This window comes from Arvicanthis niloticus, chromosome X (genome assembly GCF_011762505.2).
Source record: "Arvicanthis niloticus isolate mArvNil1 chromosome X, mArvNil1.pat.X, whole genome shotgun sequence".
NCBI classification, from domain to species: Eukaryota; Metazoa; Chordata; class Mammalia; order Rodentia; family Muridae; genus Arvicanthis; species Arvicanthis niloticus.
In genome coordinates, this window is record NC_047679.1 from 111,287,482 (window position 1) to 111,307,942 (window position 20,461).

At 45.9% G+C, this 20,461-nt stretch overlaps 2 protein-coding genes across 2 annotated transcripts; both read right to left on the bottom strand.

Moving 5' to 3' along the window:
• Positions 1-1,329: 1,329 nt before the first annotated feature.
• On the bottom strand, positions 1,330-2,456 carry LOC117695132 (uncharacterized). Its single transcript, XM_076918471.1, has one exon. The coding sequence runs from the start codon at positions 2,441-2,443 to the stop codon at positions 1,382-1,384; it is 1,062 nt and encodes a 353-aa protein (XP_076774586.1). The 5' UTR covers positions 2,444-2,456; the 3' UTR covers positions 1,330-1,381.
• Positions 2,457-17,419: 14,963 nt separating this feature from the next.
• Positions 17,420-18,937, bottom strand: LOC117695515 (melanoma-associated antigen 10-like). The gene is made up of 2 exons (XM_034486411.2): positions 18,867-18,937; positions 17,420-18,490 (listed from the first exon to the last, which is right to left on the bottom strand). Exon 2 carries the CDS (start codon positions 18,425-18,427, stop codon positions 17,555-17,557), a length of 873 nt encoding a protein of 290 aa, XP_034342302.1. The 5' UTR covers positions 18,428-18,490; positions 18,867-18,937; the 3' UTR covers positions 17,420-17,554.
• Between the last annotated feature and the right edge of the window lie 1,524 nt (positions 18,938-20,461).

Here is a 20,461-nt window from a genome sequence, read left to right on the forward strand (position 1 = left end):
GACAGATGTTCCCTATGAATATGTGGAACCTACTGCTGACAGCTTTGAAAGGAGTCCTTTGGATCTGTTTTGGTGCTAGCTGCAGAATGTGTCTTGAACCTTCCTGAAACAGCAGTCCTTCTAAAGCCCACCAGGGTAGCTGGGCTGGGGTGCATAGGCCAGGGTTCCTCAGACTGGAGTAGTTGACTCCATTCTGAGCCTCAGTTTCTGTTTGTGGTCCTAGAGCTAAAGTCAGGAGTCTTTTCATGGCATTGAACTGTGTGTGCACGATTGTGTGCATACTGCAATGCCTGTGACAGGAAGCAAGGACACTGAGTCACTGGAGTGACTTGTAAAGCTTGGTCCCTTGGAGAGGAGGGTGTGGCCACTGTGGGCTTGGAGGAGGGGGCAGATATCGTGCAAAGTCAGAAGCTAAATAACAGCCCTGTCAACTCAGTATTGCAGTGCAGACTCTAAAGGCAAGGCAACATTGAGCCACCTTTGGCTTGGAGAGCACAACCCACTGTGTGTGTTCCCAGACCCATCCAGAATGCTACACTCTCAGGAAGGGGATGTCAATGAAGACTTCCCTCTGGCTTTGCCTCTCTGACCTTGATGTCATAGACCCAAACACCTTGGCATTTATGGAAATTAAAAAAAAAAAAACTACCAGAAAATTACTTCTGTGCTCAAGCTTACTTTTGTCCTACTGTTGTCTGGATAGTAGAGATATATAGAATTGCCTGTCTGTCCCTTGTCCCCCAAAGGCACACACCATGTGTGTTTCCCCCATGCTGATATTTCAGTCAAAGCCCATATAGTAGATGACTTGGCGAAAGAAGTCTTAGGTGGTAGACATTATGTAGCAACATTTTGCAGGTTCTTTTGAAATGTTTCTAATGTCAGTCTTCCTCATGTGTCAGGAAATTTCCCACCCCCAAATACTGAGAGGAGGGGCCTACATCTCAGGGGTAAGGGTATAGTACTGTTCATCCATTAGCTGATAGACAGCTAGTTTGAAGTGTGCTTATACAGGGCTAATGGATGCTCGGTAAGGACTTTCACCTGCTGCCCAGAAACTTCCTGACAATGTCTCCTGGAGATGGGGACCCAGGAGAATGGAATCTCCTGCTCTGAGACACATCAGTAGTATAAGGTGACACCACCAGGTCAGTAGCCACACCCTTCTGCACCCTGATGCTGAAGTCATAAAAATGCTGCTACTGTCCATGAAAGGGCTAGGCTGACCCAAGTGTGCAGAAGGCCAGGCTTGGGGAAAGTACTGAGGGTTAGATAGCATCGCACACAGACTCTAGGCCCAAGTTTAATTTACTACCAGGAGGTTTATTTTTTGAAGTAAGAGTTAAAACATGTTCGTTTACAGAGAAAATGGTGATTTTTCTCAGGGAAGAGTTCTCCCTGCCTTCACAAACATATTTATGAATTTGAGTAGCATACAGATTATACAGTCCTCTGAGTATTGATCTTCGTCCTCTTCATCCTCATACTCATACTCCTCATACTGCTCTTCCTCCATCTCCTCTTCCTCTTCTTCCTCATTTCCCTCCTCCTCTTCTTCCTCTTCCTCTTCTTCCTCCTCCTCTTCCTCCTCTTCCTCCTCCTCCTTTTCTTCCTCTTCTTCTTCCTCCTCCTCTTCTTCCTCCTCTTCCTCTTCCTCCTTTTCTTCCTCTTCTTCTTCCTCCTCCTCTTCTTCCTCCTCTTCTTTCTCCTCTTCTTCCTCCTCCTTCTCCTCATCTTCTTCTTCCTCTTCTTCTTCCTCCTCCTTCCCCTCATCTTTGTCCTCCTCCTCCTTTTCTTCCTCTTCTTCTTCCTCCTCCTCCTTCACTTCTTCCTCCTCCACTTCTTCCTCTTCATCCTTCACTTCTTCTTCCTCCTCCTTCCCCTCATCTTTGTCCTCCTCCTCCTTTTCTTCCTCTTCTTCATCCTCCTCCTCCTTCACTTCTTCCTCCTCCACTTCTTCCTCTTCATCCTTCACTTCTTCCTCTTCCTCCTCCACTTCTTCCTCTTCCTCTTGCTCCTTCTCTTCCTTTGAAGAGTTCTCCAATATCGATATGGCTGAGAGAGCAGCTTTCAGGATACAGCTGCACAGCTTGTATAGATACATCATGGAGCTGTAACTGAGGTAACATAAGTAGTTGGTGGGCTCATTCACAGCCACTTCCATCTCAGTATCAGCTGATGGACAATCTTTATCATTATCTGAAGAGCCATTGTTACATAGGCTAGGTGTCTCCAGAGATGGACTTTTTTCTTGGGTACTTACAGGGATGTTGCTCTTTTTATATGTTCTCAAAGGCCTCGTGGAGTGGTTGCCTTCAGGTATTGTTTGGCTGGCAAACTGCTCAGGCATACCGTCATCTTCCTTGGCCATCAGTTGTAGTCTGGACTCCGAAGTACTAAACATCCCAAAAGATAGTCCAGACTGCCTATCCTTCCAGGACATGTGCCGCCCACAAACTGTGGCCACTGAATGCTAGCCTCAGTCAGTAGTGAGGCAACAAGTCATCATGCCCATTGTTTGTCACGTGATGTCACAAAGTGACCCACAGCCAGTCTGGAGAAGGAGCCTGTCTTAGTGTAGGGGAGTAGTCAGAAAGTGAACAAAACTGAGCAGATTTCCAGAACAGTCTCCTGTGTTCTGACAGGCACATGTGGCCCACTCTGCATCCATTGAGAAGTAGATACGATTTCTCCCACTCCTCAAGGGGTGGAGGGGGCAGCAGGGGTCTGTTTCTTCAGACTCTGTTTTGCTCAAGGGCCACAGTTAGTGGCCCTTTGCAGTTAGCCCAAACTTCAGCAATACCAAGACTGCTCAGCTAAGATAGGCTGCTAGAAGACTCTCCCTTCAAAGCAGCATAGTCTAGCCTTGCCTTCACCATCTACCTGTCCCACCACACACCCCTTTCTTGGTCTGGCATTGGTCTCTTCCAACTGCTCCTGCTGGCTGGTTGTGTCAGTTCACATAGGTCCTAATAAGGAATGTGTTTCACTGCAAGTGGGTCAGGATGCCTCCTGTATAGTGCTATGCCCAAGTAGGACACACTGAGTGTACTTTATTCTAAACACTTATGTGATTAAAGGGCCATACGTCCTTTGAATTTCCATGTACACTTTGGCTTGACACCAATCTGGGGAGCACAATAGAATTGCCACTGGCTTCCATCTCTTCTCCCAAGATGACATTTTTCTGATCCATGACACACTGGATTTTGAGACCTGATTTAACCACATTTGATTATCCCGAGATAAGGTACCAGAGTGCATCTGATGATCAGATGAGTGTGTGAGTGTGTGTGAGGTAGGGTAGGAGGCCCAAAAGGAAGTCACCCTCCACCACAGGTGAGTGACCCAGAATGAAGTCATCTCATCTTTAGTATCAATCTATGTAGAGAAATACAAGCTTTATATTGGAAATCCACAGCCCAGGACTAAAGGGTCCTTTGTCCCTCTCCCCAATATGTGGTCCACTTTGGCCTGAGGGGCAGCCATTTGTTTCAAGCCCATGTATTGTGGGGTAAGTGGGTAGTGCAAAGAAGGCTATTTTCCATTTATCTCAAAGAAGGAAATGAGGGCCTGAAGCAGATGCTGTGCAGGTGTCCTTCAGCTCAAAGTCTGTCTAGATGGTAGGCACAGTCCGTGTATAGACAGGCTTGCGCCATTGTGATGGGACTTTTACATACTTTCTAAGCCTTCATTCCAGAACTGTGATTCTGGGGCTGGTGAGCTGCCTCAGCATGTACAGCCAAGCTTGACATAGCCATGTTCTCTAGACTGAACCAACACGGTGGTGGGAGGGCTCTATCCATGTATTTCCTTTCAAGACCCTGCATTTACTAAGAAATGAAGCAGAGCCCACTGGAATGATGTCAATGGAACTGGCTTAGATTCGGTAGATTTCCCTTAAGCAAACTTTGTCCCCCAGCAATATCCTATATTTTTAAAAAAATTCCTTGTTTTTCATTTTTTAAAAAATGTTTCTAATTGGAATAGTGTTACATCACTTCTCTCCCTGGGGTCCTTTCCAGTTACCCTCCCTGCAGCCCCTCAGTTACCCCCTCTCCAGGCCCTTGCAGCTACCTCCTCTTGAGCCATTTCCATCCTCACCACTATCAAATTGATAATCACTTTTGTTTCATTATACTTCTTATGAACACACACACACACACACACACACACACACACATGCATGCACTCATGCACGCACACAACCGCACAGCCAGGCACACATCCATGCATGAACATGGAACACACACACACAGAGTCATGCAAACACATTCTTTTCTAAAAATTACTTTTATTTTTTTACAATCTCATCATTGCCCCCCTCCTGGTCCACCCTCCCACAGTTCCTCATCACCCCTGTCTTCAAGATGATGCCTCCCTATCCCTGGCCAGGTCTCCCCATTCCCTGGGGCCTCAAGTCTCTGGAGGGTTAGGTGAGTCTTTTCCCACTGAGTCCAGATCAGGCAGTGAATGGAAATATGCAACCTGGGGGGGGGGGTAAGAGTTGGGGGATCCTCTAGAAAGTACAGGAGACTTGGGAGGTGAGAGATTCTCAGGACTCAAAGGGAAGGACCTTAAATGAAATGTCCAACAATGGGGAGAGAGAACACATTCTTAAGACTGAGAATGATATATTGTTTTGTCCTTACTACTGGAACTACTCAATGTTCCTGTAAGGGCAGTTTCTCAATGCAGTGATTTTTATTTTGCTCCCATGTTTGGGGGCCCTTGGTGAGGCTTACATATCTTGACAGAACTAGCTGCTCATAGTTCAAAGCAGGAAGAAAAAGAGAAATAGTGGGCTGAGGTCCCAAAATTTTAAATCTTTCTTTAAAATTTCCATGCTTTAAAAATATAAGGACTGCACCAACTTTCAGTCTAAATATTTATCTCTGTACCATAGGCAAATGCCACTCTCATGCTTAATCTAGAAGCTTCTCTTTGCCATAAATGTCAGCTGAATATAGAGACTCAGCTGATCAAGATGCCCAGAATAAATAATGGTTAAATGTTCAGCCCTAAACAGGACATTTATACCATCCCATCTAAACCTCTGGGAACAAGGGCAGGGACATTGAGGAAGAGGCAGCAGGAAAATTCCAGAGCCAGATGATGATGTGAAATGCTATCTTCAGCTCACTATATGACACAAACAAGCTCTCAGAGCAACTGTGGTGGTTTGTCTGCATTGAGCGTGTGTGAGACTGGACATGTAAGCAGCCAATCTTCAGTTGGGGAGGGAGGGGTTCATAGGGCTTGACTTAGTTGGCTTTGCTATTGTTGTGATGAACAACATGCCAAAGAGTAACTTATGGAGAAAGGGGCTCATTTGGCTTATGCTTTCACTGTTCATCTTTGAAGGAAGACAGGACAGAAACTCAAGCAAGGCAGGAACCTGGAGGTGGGCATGGATGCAGAGGCCACGAAGTGGTGCTGCTTACTAAGGATTGCTGTCCTGTAAATTCAAAAAAATAAGTTAAATATTTGTCTTGTTTAGGATTTCTATTGCTGTGACAAAATACCATGACCAAAAAATCTTAGGGAGGGAAAAGTTTATTCAGCTTACACTTCTAGGGCACTGTTCATCATTGCAGGAAGTCAGGACAGGAAGGAACTCAAACACAGTAGGAACCTGGAGACAGGAGCTGGTGGAGGAGGCCATGGAAGAATCCTGCTTACTGGCTTGATGCCCATGGCCTGCTCATCCTGCTTTCTTATAGAAGAACCCAGGGCCACCTGGCACCACATCAATGGGATAGGCCCTAGCCCCATCAATCACTAATCAAGAAAATGTCTTACATAAGACTAGGAAGTATGGTGGCATTTTCTCAATTAATGTTCCCTCCTTTGAGGTAACTCTGGCTTGTGTGCCAGATTCACATTAGCTAGCCAGTACAACTTCTTTACTTCAAGAGGGAAGAACCAGGACATAGTCACAATCTGAAGCAAAAAAAAAAAAAAAAAACAAAAAACAAAAAAAAAAAAACAAAACCAAGTTCGACCTATGTAAATAACTCAGTTTCCAATGTTTGGGATCTATACAACAATCTTCGGGGCTCATCCAAAAGGCTTGTGTCATCCCCCTGGTTCTGTGTGCTGCAGCACACACAGCTTGCCTTGTAAGCTCCCACTGGCTCCACTCCACCCCTGCTGCTGCTCTTGGCAGTTATCTTGTGGTATCTCTAAAATGCTGGGGTCTCTTGCTGCAACTAGGCTTCACTTCTACCACTAGTAGCCTCTCCTGGCCTCTCTTTAGGGACTCCAGTCCTGTCACAGAGTGCCAAGGCTCTAGTGCTCTCCAGATTCACCTTCAAATCCAGTGATACCTGGGTGACTCTTACACTACCAAGTTCAGCTGTCAGCAAAAGGTGGATCCTTGGCCACCTCTGGAACACAGCTTCTGTGTGTTGATAGTGAGGTTATAATTCCCAGAAAAGTTCACCTCAGTGATGTGGGTGTCTTCTTGACCCCCACTAATTTCTTAGTTTCAGTCAACCAGCATTGATTATCTCAGTATAGGAAAGGTTTCATTGTAGTGCTCCTTGTCCCCTGTTAATCATAACCAATTTGTCTGCTCCAGCTGACCAGTAACACAGATTCTTAAAGAAAATACCCAAAGGGTCTTTAAGTGTCTCTCCTCTCTGACACCTCACAAGCCAGGCCTCCACCCTCTGCATTGCTCTCAACACGCTTATCTTCCAAGCTCCCTGAGAACAGCTCACCAAGCTTAGAAAGCTTGATGGCTTTTTTTCTAGCTAATTTTTTCAAGTCCTTCCACAATCCTCCCCACTCTTGATAGCAATTACTGTTTGGGTTAGGATTGCTACTGCAGAGATGAAACACTATGACCACAAAAAAAAACTTGCTTGAGGAATGGGTATATTTGGCTTATACTTCCACATCATAGTCCATCATCCAAGGAAGTCAAGACAGAAACTCAAAACAGGGCAGGAACCTGGAGACAAGAGCTGATGCAGAGGCCACAGAGGGGTGCTTGTCTTTAGATTGCTCTTTAGGTCTTGCTCACCTTGCTTTCCTATGGAACCCAGGACCACCAAGCCAGATGTGGTACCACCCACAATGTACTGCCCGCCCCCATCAATCACTAATTAAGAAAATGCCCTACAGGTTTGTCTGCAGCAGGATCTTATGGAGGCAGGTTCTCATTTGAGGTTCCCTCATCTCAGAAGACTATAGCCCTCTGTCAAGTTGAGATAAAACTAGTCAGAACAGGAATCTACTTCTCCATGCTGAACTATTGGCAATTACTGTTTCCTGTTCAGGGGGCAGTCATTGCTTTCAGCCATGTATAAAACAGTGAGCCCACTGGGTTCCACTGGATATTTCTAAAGCCGTGGCCACACAGTAGGTCTTGATTAAGACTAGTCAAGTACAGAAAAAAACAAATGGCATAAATGTGGGCAGTGGTGGTGGCGGTGACAGATGTGTAAGGGACATAAGAGTGCATGTAGGAAATGAGTATGACTAGAATGCCCTGTATACATTTATGAAATTGTCAATGGACACATTTAATCAAATAGCAATAGAAGGACTTGACTTCTCACAATGGAGGACTGGAAAGTAGTTGACACCCAGACTATAGCACTTTCTTAGGAAAACTAATGCTGTCTACTCACATAGAGGGTTTAGTCCCTTAGGTCGGAAGGGATTGATAGGGAAGAAAGAGATTGTGAAAGTCACAGTTTTTGACATGCCATTGTCCACATGAGCCACTGTGGGCTCCTCAGCTAACATCTTCCTGTTCTGGTGCCAAAGTCACTGAATGTACCTAGCAATAGGAATAGTAAGCTACAACCTCCTTTACAGTGGCTGGCTTTGTTATGGAAGAACTGACCCACAAAGAACCAGCCTGGCACTCAGTGGGAGAACTCAGCTTTATTCCTCTCCAACCCTATCCTATAGTGCTTACTTCTGACCATATCCAGCTGTTGAACAAGATTCAACAGTCCATTGATTTGGCCACCCTTAAACGATATGATCCCAACCTACCCCTTATTTTATATATTTTCCCTGGAGAAACATTGTGCACTGCGCCACTTGGTCAAGAGGGTTAACCCATCCATTGGATCCACCTTTCAGTGGAAGGGTCTCCTCAAGTTTATTCTATGGCCAACCAGCTGGCCAACTGCATTGTTAAGGGGAAAGGTCTTTCCATTACGCTCTTTGGAACAGAGCCTTCTGCCCTCATTACTCCATTTAAAAATATAGATTTCCTTTGGTTACAGAGAAACAATAGCAGGTTGCTCTAGCCTTAGAGGTTTTTCCCCTGCAAAATTGGTTGCCACTTTGGACCATATAAGTGGATGAGTTCCCTTTTCAGACTTGAATGGAAGCCCCCAGACTCTTTCTTTCTAGCCCCAACTCAAATTATCCCACCGTCTTTACAGATGGTGGGCACCTGGGGTCCTCCATTGTTGCTTTTCCTCCTTCCTCATCAGACAAAGGCCCATTACCTATAAAGTCAGACCTCCAAGGAATTGAGGGCATTGAGGGCTCTGCCCAATTAAAAGAATTGTTTGCACTGGTTATGATGTTAGATATGATTTCTGAATCTTTTAGTTTGTTTTCTGACAGTCTCTATGTAGTAAAGTAGGCTTGATTCTGTCCCCATTATCCCCCCCTCATGATTCAGGCACTTACCCTACTGAAACAAAGACAACATCCTATTTTTATCCAACAACTTCAAGGTCATCAAGACCTCCCAGGGTTTCTATCCACTGGAAACTGCCTGGCAGATCAACCTGCATCAGGTTTACAATGCCGTACTGTTGCCAAGGTGATTCAGTTCCACTCATTAACTCATGTCAACTGAAGGGGCCTGAGACATAAATACCCCCAGGTCCCCATAAAAGACCTTAAAAAGAACATTCATACCTGTAGGTCTTGTCAGCCATTCTTACAGGTACCTCCCCTCCAGCCCATGGGGAGCAATCCCTGGGGGCTGTGCCCTAATAATCTTTGGCAACTCAATGTTATTCACTATTCCCTATTTGGGAAGCTAAAATATATTTTTTGACTGTTGATACCTTCTCCCATGCATGTTAGGCATTGGCCCATGCTGGCAAAAAATCTAAGCATGCTCTTAGCCATATGCTTCAATGTTTTGCCATTCTCCAACTTCCAGATCAAATTAAAACAGGTAATGGCCCATGTTTTACAAGCAAACCTTTTTCAGAGTTTCTCCATAAGTGGAAGATCTCCCACACTACAGGCATCCCTTACAACCCAAGAGGACAGGCAATTGTTGAAAGACAAAATCAAGCCTTAAAGTCTCAGTTACAAAAACAAAAGGGGGAGTCTTTACACCCCCACATGATGAGCTAAAAAAGGCATCGTTCACTTTAAATATTTTAAATTTTTCAAAAGAAAATTCTCAGTTGACCCCGTTTCAAAGACATTGAACCTCCTCCATTTCCTATAGCTCAATATGAGTCAGATGGAGGTACCCACTGACAGGAGCCTGGAGAGGACCAGACCTGCTCCTGACACCCGGGAGGGGATTCAGCTGCATATTTCCCCAAAATGAAAAAAAGACCAATCTGGATACCGGCCAGAGATATAAAGTACATGGCTCAACAAGGGGAGGCTCACAATGACATTTCCAGGGAGTCCACCTTCCTTGAGAAACCCACCTATGCTTCTCCCACAGGAGACCAAGATGATCAAGAAAATGACATGGAAGCTGCTCCCCATCCTGACTGAGGGAGGACTTGGTGACCTCTGAGGAGCATGAGAGATCTTCAAAAAAACAGTCGGTTCCAAGACAACCCATTGTGGACTAGATTTTATGGCCTATTACCCCATTTCCTCCCCCTGGCCTATTACCCTATTTCCTCCCCCTCCTTGAACCCTTCCTTCTCCTTCCCCTTATCTTGACTGTAAGGTCATGTGTGCTCAATAAGCTCACTCAATTTATCCATCAGAGGCTAGAGGTGGTCCAGCTTCACCAAGTTGAGGTCCTTTACCAAAGAATTGTCTCTTCTGAACCAGGCTCTACATATCCCTCTGCCTATAAACACCCCTCATCAGCTCTCCACCTGACCAACAATGGGTAAGATCTCAGATTGCTGAGACAACCTAATACAGGTCATGGAGCATCCGCTGCCCCTTTGAGCCAGAGTGACACATGGTATCTAGAGACGGGTAAGATCGACATGCGGGGGACAACCTAAGACAAGAGCCATGTAACCTGCTCATTACAAAAACAAAAGGGGAGATGTTGGGACTTATTTTGGCCCTGGTTTGGGCCTGTGGCCAAACCCAAGCCTGGCTCGAGTTTGAGACCTATCTTAATCACTTCCATCCTGGAATGACTCAACAAGACCTGTTTGGCCCTGCCTCTGCTCAGCTGTTGCTGATGTACAGCTTTACCATTGGCCCTGTCAGTCACCCATACCCTCTGCCACCCTTCCCCAACCCCTACATCATCTCACCCCACCAAAACCTCTCCTCCCTATGCTCTGAGTTTAGATAAACAAGAGGCTGATACATTAAAGTTGAGTTCCTGCTCAACAAGACTCCCAGCTGGGTGTGTTTCTTTGGGTTGTTGACACTCACCATCCCACTCAGCCCCGGAGAGACCTGGCTGGACCAGGACCTCTCTCTCTCTCTCCTCTCGCCTGGACCTGCCAGCTGCAAGGAGCCAACATTCAGCCCTTCCCCTAACTCTTCCATTGGGGTCCCCAGGTTCAGTCTTATAGTTGGCTGTGAGTATTTGCATCTGTATTGGTCAGGTGCTGGCAGAGCCTCTCAGAGGACAGCCATACCAGGCTCCTGTCTGCAAGCATATCTTGGCATCAGCAATAGTGCTGGGGTTTGGTGTCTGCAGATAGGATGTATCCCTAGGTGGGGTGGTCCCTGGATGGCCTTTCCTTCAGTCTTTGCTCCATTTTTGTCCCTCCATTTCATTTAGATGGGGACAATTTTGAGTTAAAAATTTTAGATGTGTGGGTGTCTCCATCCCTCCACTGGGGTCCCTATCTATCTACTGGAGGTGATCTTTTTCAGGTTCTATCTCCCTGCTGTTGGGTACTTCTGTTAATGTCATCCCCATTGGGTCCTGGGAGCCTTTCACATCCCTGGGATCTGGGATCCTAGTAGTTCCCCAAGTTCCCCACCCCCCAACTGCTACTTATTTCTATTCGCTCTTCTGGCCCTCTGAACTTCAATCCTGTCTCTTCCCATACCTGGTCCTGCCCCCGCTCCTTTTCCCTCCCCCTCCCCTCTCAGGTTCATGCCAACATTTCCCATTCCAAGATAAGAGGAGGGGTCTTTAACAAGCTAGCAGAACTCAGCATACTTCCCTATTTCAGAAGTAAAATTTTAACTCATTCTATTCCTACATAATGCTATAGTTTCTAGGCAAAGTGTGTTATTAGGCTAGCATCATACAGATTTGGGGATTTGAGTATCTTGGGTGCAGAAATACCTATATAAGGGCTACTACATATACAGATACACACACATATATATCCCTTCTTCCCCTGTAGGCTAGTGAAACCTTCTTCCTCCCTGCTAATCTCTGATGACCACAGCCTGAATCCCTGAAGATAGGTTATTATTCACTTGAAGGATCTTTCTAAGTCATAGCTCAGGACTTGTCATGGGTAATATAATTCTTGTGCTATACAAGGCCTGCCTTTCCTATCCTTCTCATCCTTCTCCTGTCACATTGAATGATCTACTTTGGACGAACCCTTCAGCAGCACCTACTCTATGATAGTTCCTAGGCTGGGAATCCCTGGACTCCTAGCACTGTCACAAAAATGGTCTGTGAACATCTCCACCCATGATGCTCCCATACTCTCTGCACATCAAGGAATTCCCCATCCACCTTGATTCTACTCAGCTTGTGAATATAGTTTTCACCCTTAGGGAACCTGAGAAGATCCTTTTCCTGAGGCTATTCAAGGACATCTGGGAAATCAAACATACCTGTATCACTAGGCCTTGGGCTAAGAGGGTGAGAAACCCCGGTCTCTGGGTGTATTTAATCCATGGTCTCCCCACAGCACATAACCTGTCAGGTACAGATGGGAAAATCCCCATACTCTGAGCACCTCAGTGCTTTTCACTCAGGAAGAGGGTCTGATAGTCTATCCATCGGGACTGTTGGTGACAAACATGTAAAGCCCCTGATGCAGTACTTCCTGTGAGGGAAACCACAGCTAAAGACAGGAGGCTGTTAGTTCCATCAGAACTTTCTTTCAGTCCCCTTGCCCCTGGGGTGGCGGTACTATCACAGTTCTCCAGGACATACTGGAGTATATGCAGTGCAGCAGGACACAGGGTAGCTAACTGCCTACAGTGAAACTCCAGAAATAAATGTCATTACATACCTCAGCTTCTTGGACACCTGTTGAAATTTGGTGTTCCATTCCTTCTCTTAACATTGTGCTTTGACACATACCAGCAAGGATGTAGAGCACAGTAAACACTCCTCCATTGCTGGTGAGACTGCAAACCTGTACAACTACCCTGGAAATCAATTTGGCAGTTTCTTCTAAAACTAGGAATAAGACCCAGCTATACTACCCCTGGGCACATACTCAAAAGATGCTCCAACATACAACAAGGACACTTGCTCCACTATGTTCATAACAGCTTTATTTGTAATAGCCAGAAACAGGAAGCAACCCAGATGTCCCTCAACTGAAGAATGGATAAAAAAAAAATGGTACATGTGCACAATGGAATACTATTCAGCTATTAAGAACAAGGACACCGTCTCCAATGGAGGAGTTAGAGAAAGGATTGAAGGAGCTGAAGAGGTTTGCAACCCCATAGGAAGAACAATAATACCAACCAACCAGACCCCCCAGAGCTCCCAGGAACTAAACAAACCAGAGTACACATAGAGGAACCCATGGCTCCAGCCACATATGTAGCAGAGGATGGCCTTGTCAGCCATCGATGGGAGAAGAGGCCCTTGGTCCTGTGAAGGTTCAATGCCCAGTGTAGGGGAATGCCTACAGGGAGGTGGGAGTGGATGGGTGAGCAACCTCCTAGAAGCAGGGGGAGGGGAGGATGGGATAGGGGGTTTCTGGAGGGGAAACCAGGAAAAGGGATAACATTTGAAATGTAAATAAATAAAATATCCCAAAAAAGAGAGAAAGAAACCAGTCAGGGGAATGTGGTGAACCCCAATGAGATTATATATATATATATATATATATATATATATATATATATATATATATATATATATAGTGTGTGTGTGTGTGTGTGTGTGTGTGTGTGTGTGTGTGTATACATATCGTGATTTTGCAGGTAAATGGATAGAACTAGAAAATATCATCCTGAGTGAAGTAACCCAGACACAAAAGAACATGTATGGTATGTACTCACTTATTAGTGGATGTTAGCCATAAAGTACAGGATAACTATACTATAATCAACAGTCCCAAGGAAACCAAGTAACAAGGAGGGCCTAAGGTAGGATGCTTGAATCTTCCTCATAAGGAGAAATGAAATAGTTATTGGAGGTGGATGGAAGTCGGGAACTGGATGGGAGAGGGGATGGGAAGGCGAATGTGCTAGAGGGATCAGATGTAGGGAGAGCATGGAAGAGAGAATAGAAATTGGTGGGGGGTGGAAAATCTAGGGCATGCCAGTGATTTGGCATGAAGGGAGGCCCCTGGGGTCTTTGGGGGAAACTCTAGCTGAGACTCCTAGCAGTGAGGGATATAGGTCCTGAAGTGGCCACTTCCTGCAGCCAGGAAAGATTCCCAGTGGAATGGTTAAGGACAGCAATCCACCCACAAAACCTTTGACCCAAAATGTGTCCTCCCTACTACATGGGCGGTGACAAAGAACAGAGACTGAGGGAATGGCCAACCAGTGATTGCCCCAAATTGAGACCCATCCCATGGGCAAGCACCAATCCCTCACACTATTAATGATCATCTGTTGTATTTGTAGACAGGAGCCGAGAATAACTCTCCTCTTAGAGATTCCACACAGAAGCCATTGGAAAGAGATGTAGAAACCCACTGCCAAACATTAGAGCTCAGTGAGTCTTATGGAAGAGTTGGGGGAAGGATTAAGGGACCCAAAGCAAGTAGGAACTCCAGAGGAAGAACAACAGAATCAACTTACCTGGATCCTTGGGGGCTCCCAGAGAAAGAACTGTTAGGAAATATAACGAGTATAATGAGGCAGCAGCGGGAACCCCTGGCAGGCCCTGCCAAGGTTTACCTCTGAGGAATCACACCATGTGACAGGTCTAGTATACAAAACATTTATTGAGGGGGAATGAAGTGGGGACCTGGAAAGAAGTAGAGGCAGAGAAAGGGGGTGGAAAAGGACAGAAAGAGGAGAGCAAGAGAGGAAGTGAAAAAGAGAGGAAGAGAGGCCGGCCAGAACACATGAGAGAGAAAGGGTGAAAAAGAAGGAAGCAGGGCTGGGGTAGCAAGCAGTTCTCTTTATATACTTGCTGGCACCTAGAGGGCAGAGACACAAGCTGTTGCTAGGTAGCTGTTGGGCAAAGCCTAGCAGAATTGTCCATAAGCCAATATTCCTCCATTTTTGCTTGATTATAAATGAGAAATTAGGAAGGGGTGATGGTGGGGCAGGACTGAGGTCATCCTGTCCTTTAAACTACTTCCTGCTGACTTTAGGGCAACATTCTGTCTTTGGGGAAACCTAAGAAAATTGGGATGCTGGTCAATCCTGGGTGAGCTGGCTATTTCACTGCTGTCCAGGCTCTGTGGATCATCTGCAACTAGGACAGTTCAGGCCCAGTAGAGAAGCGTCTGTGAAGGTAGACCAGAGCACCCATGGGTGGCTTCTCTGGAGTTGTCCTGGATGCAGACTCTGAGTAAACACCTGGGCTTGGCAGAATGCTGAAACACACACACATATATATATTAGACGCAGAAAATAAAAGCTAAATAGGTTCGAACAAAACCTTTTGTTTGGTTGTACATTTGAAACCCTTAGGCCCCTGGTCTTGGTGGTTGGGGAGGGGAGTCCCAAAACCAGGGGAGAAATCTCACCTTCTGGAATAGGCAACAGGTAGGGAACTTAGGCTATCGATTGACAGTCGTACACCCGGAATTGAGTCCACTTGACCCATGAGAGGTAGATCCAAGTGAATCTCCTGAAGCTTACAAGAATCTTATTAAGTTTACCACAAAGAGATAGCTTTTCAACATGTTAAACTGTAGTCTGTTCCGAAATCCATAATGTAGGAAACGGTAGTAAGATACCATATTTTTGTCATAGTAGAGGCTTGGTAAACAATTTTTTTTTTTTTTTGGTTAAAAATATGAGCACTCCTTAAGGGGAGCTCAGGGAAGACAGAAACCTTCTATGGAGCAGAAGGGGCAAGAGGGCAGCAGCAGAAACAACTGAAGTCCTGCCATCAAAAGGTGGAAGAAGAACCAACTTGAAAGATGTCCTCTGGCATCCCCACAAACACCTAGGCACACACACATCCACCCTTACATTCACATACACAAATGATTTTTTTAAAACTTCAATTTGTCTTCGGCTAGAGCTTTGGCTAAGCACTTGCTGCTCTTGCAGAGGAAAGACTCAGTTTCCAACACTCACATGAACATTAGCAACCGGTTGTTAACTCTGGCTCCATGAAATGAGCCAGAGGTGTAACTCGGGCACCCTCTTTTGTCCTCTGAGGGCACCAGAGTCACATGTGGCATACTTCACACGCAGGCAAAACACTAATACATACTACAAACAGTGATGTTGATAGTTGGCTGTGTCTCTCCTAACCAGGGAGACAGAAGAGGACCATCGAAGTTCTAAACCTCACATTCTTATGATCCTACCCTATGTGTGAGGAGTCCCTTATACGGAGGGTGAGGGAAAACCATGTCGTACATGTGCTTTGTTCATCTATAACTCTAGCAACAGGACAGGATTCCTCTGTACACATTTTGGTATCCCTTTTTAGGTGCTAGTGATACAACCTTCCTGACTGTATGTTATCCAAGTATTCCGTCACCGAATGACACCCTACCCCGAGTCCTCCCTGTCACCAACAATGACAGCTCAAGAACAGTTTTTCCCTTCACTCAGTTCTGAGTCATTCACACCTTCCAAGGACCTAATCCTGGCTAAATATTTCTAAGACCTGTTACTGCCTTAGTTTACACCACTGGCAAAGGACTTCTTGCCCCAGGGACCCCTCTGCAGCCTTCCTGTACTTATATTTATGATATAAAGGGAATTCTCACTTGTCTTGCTGACAGGGCTGTTGTGGCTGAACTTCACCTTTTCGCAGAAAAGGATGAATAAGCCTTTTCTGCAATCTCCCTGCTAACACAGGACCTCTGTGTAGTGGGTGCTCAGTGAAGGCCTGGGAAAAAGACTGTATTCACATTCCCCTTACATTAGCTTTCATTTTAATTAGCTAGCCAGAACAGGAGAATAAAACTAATAAAGCAATCAAAATAATTTTATCTAGTTTTCTTCAGGAAAATGCCAAGTTCTTTCCCATTGCTTGGGTAGTTCCTATTAGAATGTCATGGTATCTTGAAACATATTAGAAATTAGACATAAGTCATCCCCATTTGTTTATAAAATAATAAAATAATGAAACAAAGCAACAACAGTATGATGCATTATTGGTGACATTTATGAATTTTAAAATGTCCAGTTAATGAGCCTTGGAGTAACAGTAGCAACATGGTATAACAAGGAACCCCCAGAGTCACAGTCAGTACAGGAAGGATGGAATGGTTCACAGTCCCCTCTTGCCAGCTCTCAAATGAGGGTATGGTACATAGAGTCTGCCTGACCTAATGTTGGATGGAAACGGCCAGCATACTGGAATGTGTGCTAGAGTAAAAGTAGCAAGATGGTGTGACAAGGAACCCCGAGAGTCACAGTCAGTATAGGAAGAATGGAATGGTTCACAGTCCCCTCTTGCCAGCTCTCAAATGAGGGTATGGTACATAGAGTCTGCCTGACCTAATGTTGGATGGAAACGGCCAGCATACTGGAATGTGTGCTAGAGTAAAAGTAGCAAGATGGTGTGACAAGGAACCCCGAGAGTCACAGTCAGTACAGGAAGAATGGAATGGTTCACAGTCCCCTCTTGCCAGCTCTCAAATGAGGGTATGGTACATAGAGTCTGCCTGACCTAATGTTGGATGGAAACAGCCAGCATACTGGAATGTGTGCTAGAGTAAAAGTAGCAAGATGGTGTGACAAGGAACCCCGAGAGTCACAGTCAGTACAGGAAGAATGGAATGGTTCACAGTCCCCTCTTGCCAGCTCTCAAGTGAGGGTATGGTACATAGAGTCTGCCTGACCTAATGTTGGATGGAAACGGCCAGCATACTGGAATGTGTGCTAGAGTAAAAGTAGCAAGATGGTGTGACAAGGAACCCCGAGAGTCACAGTCAGTACAGGAAGAATGGAATGGTTCACAGTCCCCTCTTGCCAGCTCTCAAATGAGGGTATGGTACATAGAGTCTGCCTGACCTAATGTTGGATGGAAACGGCCAGTACAGTAGAATGTGTGCTGGTCAGAACATAGTACCATCTGTTAGGTGAACCTGACCTAGGCCCTATCTATCTCATCTTGCAAAGCATCTGCATACCTAGTGGGATAAGATCTGGGATCCTGTTTAACGATGCTGGCAAAAAACTTCAATATTTTCATTTTGGTGGTTTCAGCATGTGCCCTTGGGCCCCACAGATATTCCTTGATAGGAGGATTACTGCCTGCCATCTGTCTGCATTCTAGATAACCCTCCTGCACAAAATGCTCAGTAACGAGAATCCCTGGATCTCCATATACAAAATGATCTCTCCCTGCATACAGCCCCATGTTATTCAATACACGCCACAACACGTGCTCACTGGCACAATTGTCCTCTATGAAGATGATGCATAGTACCATGATTACTAAGCCCGTCTTGGGAACACCTGGAAAACCATGACGCATGCCATCGTAGGTGATCCCAAGGGCATGGACAAGAGAGTAGGAATGGACACGGGGGTTCTTTTCTACTATTTCAAGGCCAAACGTCAGCCTCAAGCAGTCAGATGCCTTAGCAAAGATGGAAGTGAAGTGATCCTCATAACCTCGGATGACCGTATACAGAATCTCTGCCTTACAGAAAGTGTGCTGCTGTCTCCTATACTTAAGGAGCAAGAAGAGAACTACATCAATTGTTTTAGCATTGAGTACTTCCTGGCTAGGGATGTCAGGGTCAAACACTTCTCTTGCTTGGCTGCCAGAGGCATCCATAGATGCCCTTGCAGAGGAGTGAGTGGAAGCTCTCTGGGATGAACCCATCACATTCTCTGAGGTGGTGTCAATGGCCTCTGCTTCCCCTGCCTCAACTCTGGAGGCTTGGGCACCCTCCGGGTCCCTTGTATCCCTTTGAGACTGAGTGCTGTCTCTCCGGCTGTTCTTGGAAGGCTCCATGCTGGGTTTCTTTGGAAACAGAAGCGGGGAAAATGTGCAGCTGACAAGGATGAATTCACAGGTCTGAGGGAGAAAGGAAAGGAGTGAGTGGTCTCTGAAAGCTGTACCTTGGGCAGCTCACAAAACCCCTTGTTAACAGGATTTTGCTTAGGGGTTGTTCTAAGGCCAAGGGACAAAGTTCCTGCATGTGCCTCTGATGGCCGGCCTCAAGGAAGAATAGACATGGCTTCTTCCCCCACCCCCATCCCCCACCCCTGTGCATTCCTCCCCTTGCCTGAGGTAAATTCTTCTCAGAGTAAGTTTCTGTGTCTCTGAGGTGAAGCAGAAGGCAGTGAGGGCACCTCCCACCTCCTGATACCTGTTCAGCAATCACTTAAAGAGGTAGCCCAACTCCGTGTGGTTTGTTTGTGCTCAGATAGTACAACAGCCCGATTCTCACCTTGAACGATGGTTAGTTTTACCAGATTCTGCTTTTACTGTCCAGGTTCTTAAGGAAAGTGGTTATTCTGTGAGAAAGGCAGAAGAGCAGGAGAGAAGGAATTCACCCCAAATGCCTTCATTTTCCCACAGCTCTCAGGATGGCAGGTAGGTAGTGAGGGCTCTCTGTGGAGGAAGGGACTGTCAACTCTTACCATGTGTCCTCACAGAACTGACTTTTCCTCACAGACCTGAAGCAGGCCCTTCAGCTCCTTTATACTTCTGCCTGGAACCTGGGCAGGGGACTCAGACTGACAGACCTGCTCTGGACTGTTTGTGTGACAGTGCCTCGGGAAAATCTCTTTAGGAGCCACTATCTGTGCTTTGGTATGGAATCTCCTTTGCTCAACCCCTAGGATCCTCTCTTCCCGGGTGCCTACTAAATCAAGAACAAGGTTCAAAGGAGGATTCCCACTTTGGTGAAGTCCACGCTCTGAGATCCTGTAATCCTCTCAGGAGAACTGAGCCTGTGACAGAGTTCATCACTCCCTGTGCTCCTTGCAGTGATGGCCACCTGTCCTGGGCTCATTTCTGCTGAGTGGCATCTTAGCTCTCCATCTTGAGATCCCTGCTTTCCATGCAAGGCATGGGCAGCATCCCCCCCCCCCACACACACACACACTCAGGGCTCCCCAGGCACTGGAACAAGGGCATACATGCTTTATGAAGTCTTCTGTTTGGGGGACGGGGTCCCCTTCACATGTTCATTTTTGACCATGATAGCTTACCTGTATTCCTGGTCAAAATTGCTACTTCCTCTGATGCAGAAGCCAGGCACACTCTGGGCTCCGACTGTACTCCAGACTTGACAGGCTCACATTTCTGAGAGAGGAGACAGAAGTCAAGATGTATTGCCTCTGGATATACCTGGACATGGGCTTCTCAAGACTAGCCAAAGGGGCCAGGCCCTGCATTTTCTTGCAGAATCCCCACACACCTCTTCCAGACTCTTAGTTCTATTTTTCAGGCCCAAGCCACCTCTGAATACCAATTTACCACTGAAACCACAAGTCAGAGATAACATCGTTGATCTATAGTGGATCCCCACTAACATTCTGTGCTGCAGAGCTGAAACCTTTTGCATGTCTTTTATCAGAGGTCTTATTGCTCCTCCTTGGTTGTCCTGGTTCCTTACCCCTATATATCTGAGGTCTTACTCCCAGGATAAATACTCTTCCTCTTTTTCACACCACAGTCTTGAAGCAAAGGCTTACTGAGGCCTTACTCCTTAAGGCATCCCAGGATACAAGGGTATATAGAGACCCACTTGTGCTCTGAATGGCAAGGATGCTATTATTTTTTTAAATTGGTCCATTCTAGGTGTCAGACTCTATTAATTCAATAACCCACTGGCTGTCTCCTTTCCTCTGAGAGACTGGACCTCCCCTCCTGGAACTTCTTTTGTATGTCAAAGGATGGGAAAGGGCTTATCCCAGCAAGTGGGCACTTAGACATCCTATAAGCAGCAAGAACCTAAAGAACCTTGGCTCTCACATTGTCAAATCCTAGGAGACAGATGTGGAAGCCTGAGGAAGGGTTAACACCTCTAGTCAGTCT

Excerpts from the sequence above, each read along its gene's own strand:
- LOC117695132 (XM_076918471.1), bottom strand. The coding sequence starts at position 2,443 with ATGTCCTGGAAGGATAGGCAGTCTGGACTATCTTTTGGGATGTTTAGT.
- LOC117695515 (XM_034486411.2), bottom strand. The coding sequence starts at position 18,427 with ATGGAGCCTTCCAAGAACAGCCGGAGAGACAGCACTCAGTCTCAAAGG.